The sequence below is a fragment of the Peromyscus californicus genome, unplaced genomic scaffold (genome assembly GCF_007827085.1).
Source record: "Peromyscus californicus insignis strain IS unplaced genomic scaffold, ASM782708v3 Scaffold_17__1_contigs__length_78620276, whole genome shotgun sequence".
NCBI lineage: Eukaryota > Metazoa > Chordata > Mammalia > Rodentia > Cricetidae > Peromyscus > Peromyscus californicus.
In genome coordinates, this window is record NW_026294469.1 from 65,894,328 (window position 1) to 65,908,977 (window position 14,650).

Here is a 14,650-nt window from a genome sequence, read left to right on the forward strand (position 1 = left end):
CAAAAGCATAACCTCTTCCCCAACTTAACATATTTTTTTACTTCAAAAAATATTTTTGAAGTTAATACATTTTAAAAATATATAAGTTGGTTTAATTTAGTAGTTTTTATAATCCAGTGTCTCTCAGCAGCTATTGTTTGCCCATCACCAATCAAAAAACTTAAAGTCAGTACAACACCATACAGGATCCAGACCGTATATTTTTCATCTTTACGTGGCTGTCCATTTTGTTATTTTATTTTTTCTTTAAAGACTTTATCATATTATTTATAAACTATTTTTTCTATGACCATCTATACCCATTTTCTTTACTTTTTTAAGCCTACTCACATTTTTTAAACACACTGTAACTTGTTTAGAGGATTTTTCCTGTCTGGATCTGCTTTACTGCATTCTGTAACCTTTTCTGTCTGCATGAGCTAAACTTAAACCATCATACAGCTTAGCTCAGGGTGCCCTGGCGGCTGGAGCCGGCAGGCAGCCGCTGGAAGATGCGTCTCTATACCATGGCCCCCATGAGAGACTGCAGGACTAGGAAGCTGCGTTTGGCTCTGTTTTTGTGTGTTTGGAACCTTTTTTAAGCTTTCTTAGGTCTTATGTGGAAATATGTGCCCCATGTTGGGCAGCATTTGTAGTGAATCTTTCTCTGTCCTGCCAGCCAGCTCCTAAATCATGACAGGGAGACTTATTTTTAATTACGAAGCTGGGCTGATAGCTTAGGCTTGTTTTTTAGCTAGCTCTTATAACTTAAATTAACCCATTTCTATTAATCTATGTACTGTCCTGGGGCTCATGGCTGTTACTTCATCTCCTACATGGCATGCTTCCTCTGCACCTCCCCATGACTCTGCCCTTCTTCGCCCCAGCACCCTCTGTGCCTGGAAATCCTGCCTAGCTATCGGCCATTAAGTTTTTTATTAAAACCAATCAGAGTGATACTTCTTCACAGTCTACAAAAAAGATTATTGCACAATAAGGGCCCACATGATGGAAGGAGAGAACCAAATTCTGGCAGGCTGTCCTCTGACCTCCACACGCAGGCTCTGTGGCACGTGCCCCCTCCGTGAATAAACAAACAAACAAACAATAGATATGTAAAGGTAGGAAAGGGAGGCAGAAGAGGGGAGGCTGGGCAGCGCTGTGAGCCCGGAGGGGAAGAGGGTGAAAGGTGGGAGGTGAGGGGAGTGAAAGGTGGGAGTTGAGGGGGTGTGTGTGAGGTGAGGGGGCAGGGGTGGGGGGATGAAGTGAGGACACGGGCTGAGATGATGCACAGGGCTTGCTGCTGCTCACTCTGCTACCCTGCAGGTTCCACAAGCTGGAGAAGTGGCGGCGGCCCTTCTTCAGAGTGCTGCAGATGTACAAGAATGCCTCAGTGCTGCTGCCTGCGTTCTACAACGTTCGCAACACCCTCGTGTCCTTCCGGGTCAAGTACCTGCTGGATGACTTCGGGTCACAGCAGCAGGTCTACTTCTTCCACCCGCAGTACCTGTCAAGCATGTCCCGCTACTGGCTCAGCCTGGGCGTGCGCGCAAAGCGCATCAGCACCGGCCTCATCCTGGTCACGGCGGCCCTGGAGCTCTGTGAGGAGGTGCATCTGTTCGGCTTCTGGGCCTTCCCCATGAACCCCTCTGGCTTCCACATCACGCACCACTACTACGACAACGTCAAGCCCAAGCCCGGCTTCCATGCCATGCCCTCTGAGATCTTCACCTTCCTTCACCTGCATAGCCGGGGCATCCTCCATGTGCACACAGGCACCTGCAATTATGGCTGACAGACAGGCCCATTATGGGCGTCTCAGCCCCCATTCCGCTTCCCTTCGGGGTTCCCCGGCCTTGCCGTTGTTACTCCCTAAGGATTTAGGGTTTGTGTTTGGGGCCTGGGGTGGGGGGGAGTCAGGGACAGAACCCATGCAAAGTCAGCTCTGCCCTGAGGCTCCATCCTGTGCCTCCATTTACTTGCTGAGCCACTCTCCAAGGTCAGGGGCCTCACAAGCACATTTCCACTCAGTTTCAACTTCCCAGAGAACACGAACTGTGGTGGCCGGCTTGCAGCGAAGTCAGGCCCTGCTGAGAAGAGACTAGCAGGTGAGACATTCGCTTAGCAGGAGAGAGCACAGTCCAGGTCTCATTCGGACATTTGGCTGCCCAAGTTTCATACCAAGGACTCAGCCATGAATCACCATCTAGAATCTCAGGGCGCAGAGGCTAGCCCTTCTAGGGAACTAACAGTGGCCAAGTGTCCTGGTCTACCTGGCTGAACTCAAAAGACTTCAGGGATGTCTAATCCAGGCCTGTGTTAGCATCACCTAGGACTCCAGTAGCTGAGAGCCGTGCCCCCTTTAAACAGTCCTTGGCCACACACAGCCTTGGTGCCTCTAGGTTCCAGCATTTAACCTTTGACAGGAAGGAAATAAACCAGACCAGCCATTTGCACTAAGATCTCCAAGCCGATGTTATCGACTCAATAAGTGCTTAGCAATTTGCTTCCTGTTCTGTCTCCCTATTTTCAGCTCCATTTTAATCAGGAGTTATTTATAAAGATCTGTTCCTCTTTATGTCCCTGAATACTGCAGAATCTTGTTAAACTGTGTTCCTGAATAGGAAATCGTCAGCTGGAATGCTCCTTGTCACGTGAGCCTGGCGGATGGCAGCTAGCTGGGGCTTTAACGCCAACACCCCTGCTGTTTCTATTGTGAAGGTGGCACACACAGGTCGCATGCCTGGTGTCTTCAGACACAGGGATTCACCAGGCCCGGGGTTAGGGAACCCAGCTGTGCCTAGGCTGAGAGGTCCTTATGCCAGCCACATCTGAAATTTCTTCCAGTTGCTTCCTCCTGTGTATTTCCACCCAAAGTGTGGTGGTGCCCATGGTCACTGTTGGTGGATTGCCTTGTGGAATTGTGGATTGTGTGGGGAAGACTTTACCTGAATGCCCTTCCTTTGTCTTTTTCCCTCCCCACCCTCTTCCTCTCTCCTCCTTCCTTCCTTCCCTCCCTTTAGACATTTCTAGAAAGCCTGTTGTTGGTCTGGTCTGTGTTTGGGTTGGGGATGACTCCCTGACAGAAGTGTCATCTCTGTCTTCTGCAGAGGGGCAGACAGACCACATCTGCACTTCAGCCCAGCATGCCACTCTGAGGAGCAGCTATGAGAAACCCCCATGCAGGCCCTCCACCTGACCTCACTTTGTAGGTACCAGAACAGACCCAGCTGAGGAGAGAGCTGGCCCTGAGGCTTCTGGCCAACTGGAACTCTTTCCTCTTACTATTTTCTGAGCCTGCTTCCTCTGGGCTCTGGCCTGCAGGTGGCTGGAGCTCATTCCACACCCCGCTGTCTGGATGCTAAGTCCCAACTGACTTTGAGGCCCTCCCAGGAGACCCCAAACCTTAGTCTGCAGGGATGTGAGGTCATGAAGCAGCTGCAGAAGCACATGGGGCAGCACACATTGGTAAACCAGGGGCCACGATACAAGAACAGGTGTGCTTATGGCTTTTCTGGCTATTTCTGCCAAGGAAAGAGTTCTGAGGATGATCCAAGTTAACTGAGGTTTACAGCCAAAGTCCACACCTAACTGAGTCCACTTCTTAAAACTATGGAATGTCAGAGCTAGAAGGTTTCCAAGACCTTCTGTCTCACTTAAGACGACAGACCTAGAGTAAAAAAGAGACTTCAGTGGTCAGACTGAGTGTCTGCCAGGAACAAAGCCCAGGGAATAGGTGTACTGCAGGTGGGCAACAGCCTGGCCAGACATCAGGGTCTCCCTAGTTGAAGGTGCTTAGAACCTGCCCTAGCTAGAGCCCTCACAGGAGCTGGGGGTGGCACACCCAGATCCATCTTATGCCCATGCATGAGGGGGTTAGGACATCCTTCTGCCTTATAGTGGTACTTTTGCCTATGAATTTCAAGGCAGGTTCCTCTCGTCCCTCAGAGTGTCAGTTTCCTTATCTCTTCAAGCAGAGGCTTAGAAAGGACTTGTGGGGTCTCTACAGTGACTGCTGAGGGACATTCGTGATGTGTGGATCTAAGCTATACATAGTATTTACTATTAAATCTGCCGTGTCATTGCGCTCTCCTGTGGTAGCCTTACACTGACCACTTTCCCTTCATCACAGTATCCCGTCATCACTACAAGGCCCTTCAGGTAAACAGGCTGGAATGGTACAGGTGAAGGGCTGAGGCTTAGTGACTCAGGCACTTATTTGCTTATGGCCAAGCCTCCAAGGGAGGGCTCTGCAGCACTCTTCAGACTGCACTCCAAACCTGGGGCCCAGCAGGCAGCCTCTGCTCTCTGGCGCCTCTCTCCAGCCCTGATCTCTACTGGTGCACCGTTGCCCTGGAGGAGAACTAAGGCCATCTCTACATTTTAGAGCAAGGAGAGATACCTGAAAAGGGTCCATGTTAAGTGATAACATGAGTGACTTGCCCCACAGCACATGGCCAGCTAGAGGCTCACCCAGTCTCCTGACTTTCAGACCACATGCTTTCTGCTGTAGTCAGTGTGTGTAACATTTATCCCAAAGAGACCTGGACATTGATTCTGGGACCTCTCTGCCCCTTCCCATCACACAATGCAGACTACCAGTTAAATTAGTTTAAGGACATCAGTTCCCCATGAACCAAGCAGCTGATGTCTTCCTCTGTGCTGGAATGCATTTCCAGACTTGAAAGGTAGCAGCAACAGCAGCAGCAGCAGCAGCAGCAGCAGCAACAACAAGTAGGTGACTCAGTGCTTAGGCAGGCAGAACGGGAGGAGGCTCAAGGTCAGGCTGGCTTCTGGAACCTTCTGATGCTGCTGCTGCTCCCGCATCTCTGCCCAAGACTCAGAGAAGCTTGGAACAAGCCTGGATATCGCTGAGTCTGGGAGGTAAGCAGAGGCTGCAGAGCATCCTGTCAACAACAGCCATGTATCCCCACGTGCCCCTTGTTCCCGGGGTTACGTGGTGGTTGAAGATGCCCTTCTGGTACTTACCATCACGTGGGTGCGCTGATGCAGGAAGAAGCCCTTCTCAAACACTCACAGGAGCTCGCTGTGTGGAGAGCTCTCAAGACCAGGTTCCCAGTCACCAGGGAGAGGAGCAGGAGGGGAAGGAGGGAAGGACAGACAGGTCAAATTGAATTCTGAAGGTTAGCAGCATAGATAGCCATTGCCAAAGAAGGCACTGTGCCTTCGGTCTCAGCCTGCCTGACAGTCATGTAATATTGGACGAGGTTGGCTCCGGTCCTCATGTTCTTTCCTGCTCTGTTTCCTCCTGATATGGCCCGGCCTCTCAACGTCTCTCTGCAGGAGGTTCTCCATCACTCATCCTCTGTGACTCTTCCTCAAGGCGTTCTTAATAGCAGCACTCCTGCTGAAACCGCATCTCCTGAGAGCCACCAATCCTTTCCGTCCTCACCTACAGGCTAGCACTCGCCAGGAACATCAGAAGCATGTCCATTGGGGCCTTCTGAGCATCTGCCTCTGCACGGCATCTCAGACGTCTCAGCCTGTCTGTTCTCTACTGATGTAGGTAGAAGCGTCTGGACTCAGAGTCTCTTTCACCATTCAGTAGATTTGTGATCTTGGGGAGTCCCCGAAGCCCCTATAGGCTCTGATTTATCATCTAAAAGAGACAAGAACTTCAGGTCATTGGTGTTTCCAGGATTAAGTGACATGGTGTTGTGCAATCCTTGGCACAGTACCAGCACAGAGAACCCGGGTTCTCTCTGCCCAGACATCTTCCTTCTTCACACTCTTTTTATTGGTTCCCAATTCGAGCATAAATATCCCCTGAGTTCATTCCATTCCTGTATTTGCCTCTGCCACTGCCATAACTCAGACTCTTTTGAGGGATCCCCGTGTATTCTGAGAACTGGCATCTCAAAATACCTTTAGTGAGGCCCATTGCTGCTGGTTCTTATCTGGTCACTTCTGTAAATGATGTCAGGTTATGACTCCTGCTACATCCCCTCTGTGGAGTAGGACACACACTCTCCCCACTGTGCTTCTGTGGCAACTAGCACTGACTTCCATTAGGATATCCTCAGAGCACTCAGCTAAGTGTCCCCAGACCCCCAGTGGATGGTTTGTGTTTTCTCCAGGGGAAAGCTTGGAACCAAGCTCGTCTTTGTGCCCCTGGCACTGACACAAAACTGCAGAGTAGTGTTGAGAACATCCATGACTGGGTGCTTATCATCCTGGGGGCATGTGATTGCAGCACTCAGGAATCAGAGGCAGGGTGACCAGGAGTTTGAGTCTAGTCTGGGCTACACAGCGAGTCCACCTGGGTGAGGGCCTGGCCTTCTGACTCAAGCCCATGCTTCTGCCCACTTACCCCAGTTGCCTGGAACAAACATGGAAGATGGTACCCAGAAGTCATGCCTCAGCAATGAACGCTACAGCATCCCCTTTCTTATATGCATCTTTTTTTCTCTGCATTTGGAAAAGGCCTGAGTTGGAACCAGTTTGGTAGAACTCAGATTTGCCTCAACTGCTCATTCTGATCAGACGGGACCCTATTGCTCCCTCTGATGGTGTTCCCATGGTAACTTAGAAATCCACACTCAGCCACAAAGTTCACAAAGCCCTGGAGAGCCTGAAAGCTCACTAAGGGAGAGAATGGTTGCTATTTCATTGACACTCACCTCATTTGCCCTGACTACTTCCCAGAATGGTCCCTTGGCCCCTAGTAGCCAAGGACTGGGGTGATGGATGGAGAATGAGTTTTGAGCCACAGAAATAGATGCTGTAAACCACATCTCAAAGCCCATTTTGCAGAAGGTAAGCCATGCATGACCTCTGCTTTAATCTTACATTCAGCTCTAGTGAGCATGGGTCTGGTATCTAATAGATTAAGTCTGGTAGCAGGTTCTGGGTGAAGCAAGGAGTGGCAGCTAACAGTCTGCCAGCAAAGACCAAATCTACAAAGCTCAGAAGTTATCAGGTGACATGAAGCCTCCTGGTGAAGGGGCAATTAGGTGTGTTGTAATAAGTCCAAGGGCAAGATAGCTCCAGGTCCCTCCATCCCAGACATACAGCTAGGGAGACAGGAAAACCTCCAAGCAGTGCTAGTCGACTGTCTTTAATAAGGCAAAGAGGCATCATACTTCAGGTTTTTTCCATCCCCAGAGACTCAATATGAAAAGATCTAAGTAGAAATCTTGGTGCTTAGGACATTGTTCCTCAGGTTTCTTGAAATTCCTGCAAGTAAAGTTTTCATTTTTGGAGATAAGTGAACTCCCTTGTTTAGATTTTTTCCTCTGACTTGATAATTCTCTCTTGCTACTCCCCCCACCCCTTTTCAGGGAGAGAGAGAGAGAGAGAGAGAGAGAGAGAGAGAGAGAGAGAGAGAGAGAGCGCGAGCGAGCGCAGGTTCCTTTCATATTCAGCCTCAAAGAGACATTGCCCCATGCCTGTGAGTGGGGCCAGCACATCCTCTTGCTGATACATCTGCTCATGGCTTTCTTGTCATTCAGCCAACAGTGTATCATCTGGAACCCAGCTTGGTGACTCTTGGCCTTTGTTGATTTCTTTTTACCCATCTTCTCTTTCTTGTGCAACAAACTGAACCCAGGACCTCATGCATGCTAGGTAAACATTGTCCCACTAAGCCACACCCCAGATACTGGGTTATTTTCTGCACTTAAGCATATGACGGCTCTTCTCTGCAACTGAACCTTTTCACTCTCTACATATATCTGCCATCTATTTTCTCATTGACCCTGGCTATACCCTGGGAAGAACCTAGGACAAATCCCAGGTCACTGGTGATGGAAGGTTCCTGTTGGCCACCTACACTTTCCCAAGGTAGAAGGTGCTAGAGCAGGTGGAGGTGGCCAGTGGCTTTTTTTTTTTCTCCTATGATGTTCTTCTACTTGCTGGGGGAAATCCTGATGATCTGGTGTCTGACCCAGGCCTGGCCTTTACCCTTGCCCAGTATCTGTGTAGATGCTGCTTTGGTGTTCATTCCAGTCTGAAGAGCAAGTCCGGTACACTAGAACCACCGCCTGAGTGGCTGTGCTCAGTGAGAAGAGAGGAAGCAGCTGGCCACGAGGACAGTCATGAAGGCCACAGGCCTGAATAAAACCGGAGAGTAGAAGGAATGGACATGGCTCCAGCACTGCCAGCCCTCAAGCTGTGGCCATGCAGAGGAGGCTGTGGGTCCCAGTGGCAGCTCCCGCCAGCCTCCCCAAAGCTAGCCATCTCGTGCTCCTGCTGGTTTCTGAGCAAGGTCACTGTCCCTGAAGTCCAAGGAGACCACAGGTTTAGGGCAATTAATGGGAACTTTCAGGTGCCATTCCAGGGATCTGGAACAAGATGTTTTAAAAGTTGGCAGTAACTTCCTTATCAGACTTGTATTGATGCCTTCGGTCCTAAAGGGGGATGAGCTAGGTCAGATACAGGGCTAACCTGTTGCTATGGGTATTGGCAGATACTCCTTAAGTGGTGAACATGGTTACCTAGAGCTGAGCAGGAATCTGATCCAAAGGAGACAGACATAAAGGGAAGGCAGAGATGCCAAGCTCTCACCCTGCTTTCAGTTACACACTGGGCATCTGCAGGTCCAAGTGGAGAGGTGGTGTTTTATCAAGGCCATCTAAGTCCCTGCATTAGGAGCAAACTTACAGCTCTGCCATTCTTTAAGACAAGTCGCACCATCAAGGTTGGGGGCTGTATCAGAGTCAGAGCTCTCGGAACACTGGCTACCTTCATAAAATAATGAAAACAAAACTTCTTTCAACACCAGTTTCTTGAGTGCATCTCTAATAGAACTACATAAAGATGTGTCTGGGATTCACGCAAGCCAGGGTCTGCTTGCCGGGTGAGATGTAGGTAGGATGGCCTCCATCCCTCAGATTGGCTCTGGGAATGGATGCTTTCCCTGTGAAAGTTCCCAAGGGCTCATATTTTTCATGTTCCTCTGTCTTCAGACTCCTGCTGTGGGGCTATTTCTGTTTTATAGGTGTTATTATCCAGGTGTTGAACACAGTCCTTTCCATGGTGTCTGATGGTCACATCATATCAGGGGCTTCTGGGTAAGAGATAACGGGGAGGAATGAAAATCACTTCCTCTCGGGCAGTCTCCTATGCAGACTGTCCAGCCATTGGCTGACTTTCCAACATGGGCACTCCTTACCTTTCTCACCCATCCCTTCACACTGCCCCTTCTCTAGCTCTTCATCTCCCTAGCTCACGATCAACAGTAGAACACGTTGCTACCATTTCCTCTGTGCAGCTGTTTAAGCCTGGTCTTGTGCTAAGCATGAATCACAGACCACTTGCCAGCTTCCGCCTTCCAAGTAGGAAGACCATTTTCTCTCTCAGACGAACTTGGTGACATCTGTTGGCAACAGACATTTAAGTGTTTCATTATGACACTTGTAAAATGTTAAACACTCCAAGCATTATAGATCATAAGGATGCTCTCTGAGGGTCTGATCCAAACTCACAGGAATGTGGGTCCCCAATGGTGAGGTGTCAAAGGTGAGAATGGGGATGAGAAATGAAGAGGACAGATAGCTGGGGCTGGGAGGTCTTGCATAAGCTGATGTCTTATGCCAAGCAAGCTTATTAAGAAGTACAACATCTTATTTACTGTTGCAAGGGTAGAACGGGCCAAGGTAAACAGAGAGATAAATCAGATAATGTTGGCAAAGAGAACATGGGGTACCTCAGACACAGCTGCCTTGGGATTGATAACCACAGCCCTTCAGTGAGGAAAGCTGGGTTCCCAGAAACTGAATCTTAACTCCTTCAAGGCCCTTGCCCCAGCCTCCAGGCTAGACCTTGCCTAGTCCACTCCTGGGCAAGGACACAGAATGAACACTCCCTTTATCCTCTCACCAGGGCTTCTGAGAAAGCCTTGGATCAATCTGCCTCCTAACAAGGTCCTCCCTGAGACCTAGGCAATGTCTTTTAATATACTGGAGGAAGGCAAATATGTTTGCTCTTCTATAAGAAGAGGGTGTGTTAGTTACCACAACAGCCAACAGAAACATTTTTAAAAGGGGGAGAGTCATGTTAGCTCACAGGTTCAGAGGCGTTCAGCCCATTCTGGCAGAGAGTGAATTATCAGCATTATGCATTGAGGAGTAGACCAGTCCATGGCAATAGGCACCTGTGGTGGAACCAGGTGCTGAATATCAGGTCCACTTCCAGTGACATACTTCTGACAGCTAGACCTCACTTCCTAAAGATTCCATGGACTACCAAAATAGCCCTCCAGCTGAAGAAGACCAAGTGTTCAAATGGTAATATAGGATTTCTATAAAACCTTTGAATAAATGAATATGTGAATGCTCTAGGGGTGGATGGAGGTGGTCGTATTTCATTTATTTGTTTAATATCATTTATGAAATGCATGCTGTTTGTTATGTCATTCATTCAACAAATATTTTCTGAGCACTGGGCCAGACTCCTTAATGCTTTTAGAACGTAAGAGGCCCCTGAGGCCCCTGCAGGCAGCACCATGGAGAGCTCTCACCATCTGCTTTAGTAGAAGACTGCAATTCTGCACCTGGCCGGGTGGAGAGAGTTTAGGAACCTTGTGGGAGGATTGTGTGGCTCCTGCCAGGAAAGCGAAAGAACTCAGCTGGCTGGAGATAAAACCGAGGCGCTGGACACAGGACGAGTCTGAGGTGAAGAGGTGCACCAGGTTCACAGCGTTGACTCAGAGTCAGTTGACAGAGGAAGAGGACATTATCAGATTGCCTCTGAAAAAGCTCACCCTGGTTTCAGCGTGGGGTGCAGGATTGCTGTGGCATGGCCATGACCATGGCCATTCAGGAGGTTCCTGCTGGTGGCTAGGTAGGCCTGTGGGGATACGGTGATGACCAATGGAGCAACAGCACACAGGGACAGGATGAGACACCTCAAGGGATAAGTGGAGAAAGAAGACAAGTCCACAAGGGTGTGATGTGTGACTAGGGAGGGCAGTTTCAGTGACAGCAGTTGTTTCTGAGGGGAGACACAGATGCCTAAGTCCCTGGCCCTTCCCAAGGGTGGAATTACTTGCTGGAGGAGTGAGAGATCTGTGTGGCAAGAAAGCAAGTTGCAGAGTCTAGACCTGGCATCAGACTGCAGAGGATGCTACTTCCCAAAGGAGGCACTGGACCATGTACAACATTTCCAGATGGATGGGCAGAACATCAGTGAAACCGCTCTTGGGCCCTTATCTTGAGGCAAACACATAATAGGGATGGCAGAGCATGTGGAATTATTTTGCTTTTTTTTTTTTTTTTTTTTTTTTTTTTTGTGTGTGTGTGTGTGTGTGTGTGTGTGTGTGTGTGTGTGTGTGTGTGAAGTCTCACTATCTAGCCCTGGCTAGCTTGGAACTTGCTATGAAGACCAGACTGGCCTTACTCAAACTCACAGACCTACCCATTTCTGCCTCCAGGTACTGGGATAAAAGGTGTGTGCCACCACACCCAGCTAGAATTGTTTTAAAAGAGCTTTAATGGAAGGAACTGTGCAGTGAGCCCCCTCCCCCCTGTGGGAAGGGTGGCAGTGGTCTCTATGCTGCCTCTTAATTCCAAGCTTGGTGACAGTAGCTCTTTCAGGACCAGCCAGAGCAGCTATGGATTCCCAGAGTACTGGAACCTGATTCTTGCTCAGGACACCAAGGGGGCCCAGGTCACAGCATTGAGATGATGGAGGGCCATGATTCTGAGGTTTGGTTTCTGGGACATATAGCACACAGATCATCCACAAGTCATTTAAAGTGGAATTTTGGAAGAGAGTCTTCTCTCAGGGCAAAGAAGGCTTGGGAATGGAAGTGGGGTGCACTGCAGGGCGGAGTTTAGAGCTGCTATCCCAAGGGGTGACATGTCCATATCTAGGGAGTCTGATTGGAGGAAAGCCACAGTGTCATAGGAAGAGCCAACATAATCATCTGTGGGGCACATGGGCAAGTCCTTTGCTGTGGGATGGTCTTTCTGTATTCTGTGAATATGTGTTGCTACCACTGGTTAATAAAGAAGCTGCTATGATCTACAGCAGGGCAGAATAGAACCAGGTGGGGAATCCAAGAGAGATACAGACAGAAGGAAGGAGGGGTTGGAGGAGACACCAGCCCACCACCCAAGGAGCAACATGTCAACAGACTGGTAACACCATGGTCACGTGGCAAAACATAGACTAATAGAAATGGGTCAATTTGAAATGAAAGGGATAGCTAGCAAGAAGCCTGAGCCATAGACCAAACAGTTTGTAATTAATATAAGCCTCTGTGTGTTTACTTGGGGCCAAGCAGCTGCAGGACACAGGAAAACTTCTGCCTACAGTCCTCCTGTGAAATGGCTCAGCTTTGCAGGAGGGGACAGGCTAGTGTGTGTCAGAACCTGCAGTAGGGGGCAGGCTAGTGTGTGTCCAAACCTGCAGGAGGGGCAGGCTAGTGTGTGTCAGAACCTGCAGTAGAGGGCAGGCTAGTGTGTGTCAGAACCTGCAGGAGGGGCAGGCTAGTATGTGTCTGAACCTGCAGTAGGGGGCAGGCTAGTCTGTGTCCAAACCTGCAGGAGTGGGCAGCTAGTGTGTGTCCAAACCTGCAGGAGGGGCAGGCTAGTGTGTGTATGAATCTGCAGCCCCCAAGACAGGGAGATCGGGAAGGTAGAAAGCTGCCATCTCTCTAAGGACAAAGGAAGATGAGCAAATAGTCTGAGTCTCCTGTGTATTGTGGGCTCCTGTGATGAACTGTAATGGGCTGTAACTGACAAGAAACACTGTCATCTGTCGTATGTGCAGAACTTCAAAACTGATCATGAGTTGCTTAGTCACAAGTCTGCCTCAGACTTCAGCTACCACCAGGGATCGAACTACCTGCATCGTTTCCCCGAGTCTTGCTTGCTCAATGAGTGGGTCCAGTAGCGATTTCAAAGTAGTAAGCTGTGTACAATCACAGAGGTAGGAACAAGCAAGAGGTTTGGGGCCGTTGCCGACAATTTCACCGGTGTGAGCGGTAACGGGGTCTTAGATTCTGGATTGGATCTGTCTGAGAAGGGCAGGGCACCGGCGGGTGTATGGGATGGGGGTGTAAGAGTTCTGAGTGTCGTCATGTAGGATGGGTGCAGAGGACTGAGGCAGGGCTGGAGCAGTAGACAGCACCAGGCACTGGAGGCCGTAAACAGAGCCGTGGAACTGGCATTTGTTTTCTAGGAAATGGAACAAGAGGAGAGTGAATGCTGTGTGCCTGTCATTTTCTGGAAATGTTGTTCTGTCAGGAGGGTGAAGAGGTGGGTGGCCACCAGGGGGGTGCAGTTGGGGCCAGAGGAACACAGGGGAAAGGAAGTGAGGCTAAGGTGTTTGCCTTTGACAATGGGGTGACTGTGTGGGCTTCCCCATCAGGATGGTGAGCCACTCAGAAAGAGGAGTAAGGTGTAAACGGGCCCCACGGGAGCCACTGTGCTTGTGGGGTGGAGAGTGAAGAGAGAGCCTGCGGGCATTTGGGAGAAGTCAAATTTTAATTCTAAGGGTGTGAGCCATCATTAAAGTATGCAAGATGGGGAGCGACTTGACCTGGCAGAGATTCTAAGTAAAATCCTCTACTTAGCACAGGAGCTCGACGAGAGAAGTGGAAGCTTTAGATCTTCTCAGACAGATCCAACAAAGAATCCAAGACCCACTTACCGTTTACACCTGTGAATCTGTCCTCAACTGCCCGAACTCACCCTCTACCTCAGGCAGCTGGAGCCAGTGAGAGGTTGGCCCAAAGTGGGTGTGGGAGCTCACATTTCCCGGGGACAAGAAGGCCACCACCCTGCAGCACTGCACTTCGCACTGTCCCCCAGGATAAGAGGGCATGCATGCATTCTGAGGTAGAAGACCGGCTGGTACCGTGAGTGAGAAATTAGGAGCACACGGTAAGTCAGGGCCCACAGGTGGGAGACAGCTGTAAGGCTTACGTTCATCATATTTATGCATGCTCATCCGCTCCTACTCCACACTGTGGTCTGCTCACTCCTTTATCCTTCCTTCTTTCCTTCCTTCCTTCCTTCCTTCCTCCCTCCCTCCCTCCCTCCCTCCCTCCCTCCCTCCTTTCTTTCTTTCTTTCTTTCTTTCTTTCTTTCTTTCTTTCTTTCTTTCTTTCTTTCTTTCTTTCTTTCTTTCTTTCTTTCTGTTTGTTTTTTCAATACAGGGTTTCTCCGTGTAGTTTTGGTGCCTGTCCTGGATCTTGCTCTGTAGACCAGGCTGGCTCTGCCTCCTGAGTGCTGGGATTAAAGGGGTGCGCCACCACCGCCCAGCTCCTTTATCATTTCTTGAGAGCCGGATTCTTTCTCTGCTAGGCACTAGAGACTCTCAAGTTAAGCTGGAAGGAGCTGCAATATTGGTGATGGTGGTCGGGGGGAGGGGGCTCATGCTAAATCTAGATAGGAGGGTACATTGGGCACCAAGGCCTCCTCTTGCTTCTGTGTGTCTAGACTTCGGCTCTGCCTGAGATGAGAGGTCGGTCTGCAAAGCACGCCCCAAGTGCTCTCTCCTGCCAATGGTATGCAGGGTCTTTAGAGCCTTTTGTGAAGATCCAGCCAATGGCCAGGCCTGTGTCATAGACTAGATCCAGCTAGACTGGCATGGGGAAAGTCAGACAAAACAGGACACATGAGAGAGACATGAGTGGAGTCGACGTTCTGTCTGAGTTGTGCAGTGCCTCCTCAGGCTTTCTGATGGTCCATCCCTGCCCCCT

At 49.7% G+C, this 14,650-nt stretch overlaps 1 protein-coding gene across 10 annotated transcripts in view; it reads left to right on the forward strand.

Annotated features, from left to right (window-relative positions):
- The window catches only part of St8sia5 (ST8 alpha-N-acetyl-neuraminide alpha-2,8-sialyltransferase 5), an 81,617-nt gene extending 71,330 nt beyond the window's left edge, over positions 1–10,287 (forward strand). For all 10 annotated transcript variants that reach the window (XM_052742607.1, XM_052742608.1, XM_052742610.1 and 7 more), the window contains one exon: positions 1,306–10,287. In XM_052742607.1, the coding sequence (XP_052598567.1) occupies positions 1,306–1,774 (469 nt within the window). In that variant the 3' untranslated portion in view covers positions 1,775–10,287. The remainder of the gene's footprint in view (positions 1–1,305) is intronic.
- Positions 10,288–14,650: the final 4,363 nt, after the last annotated feature.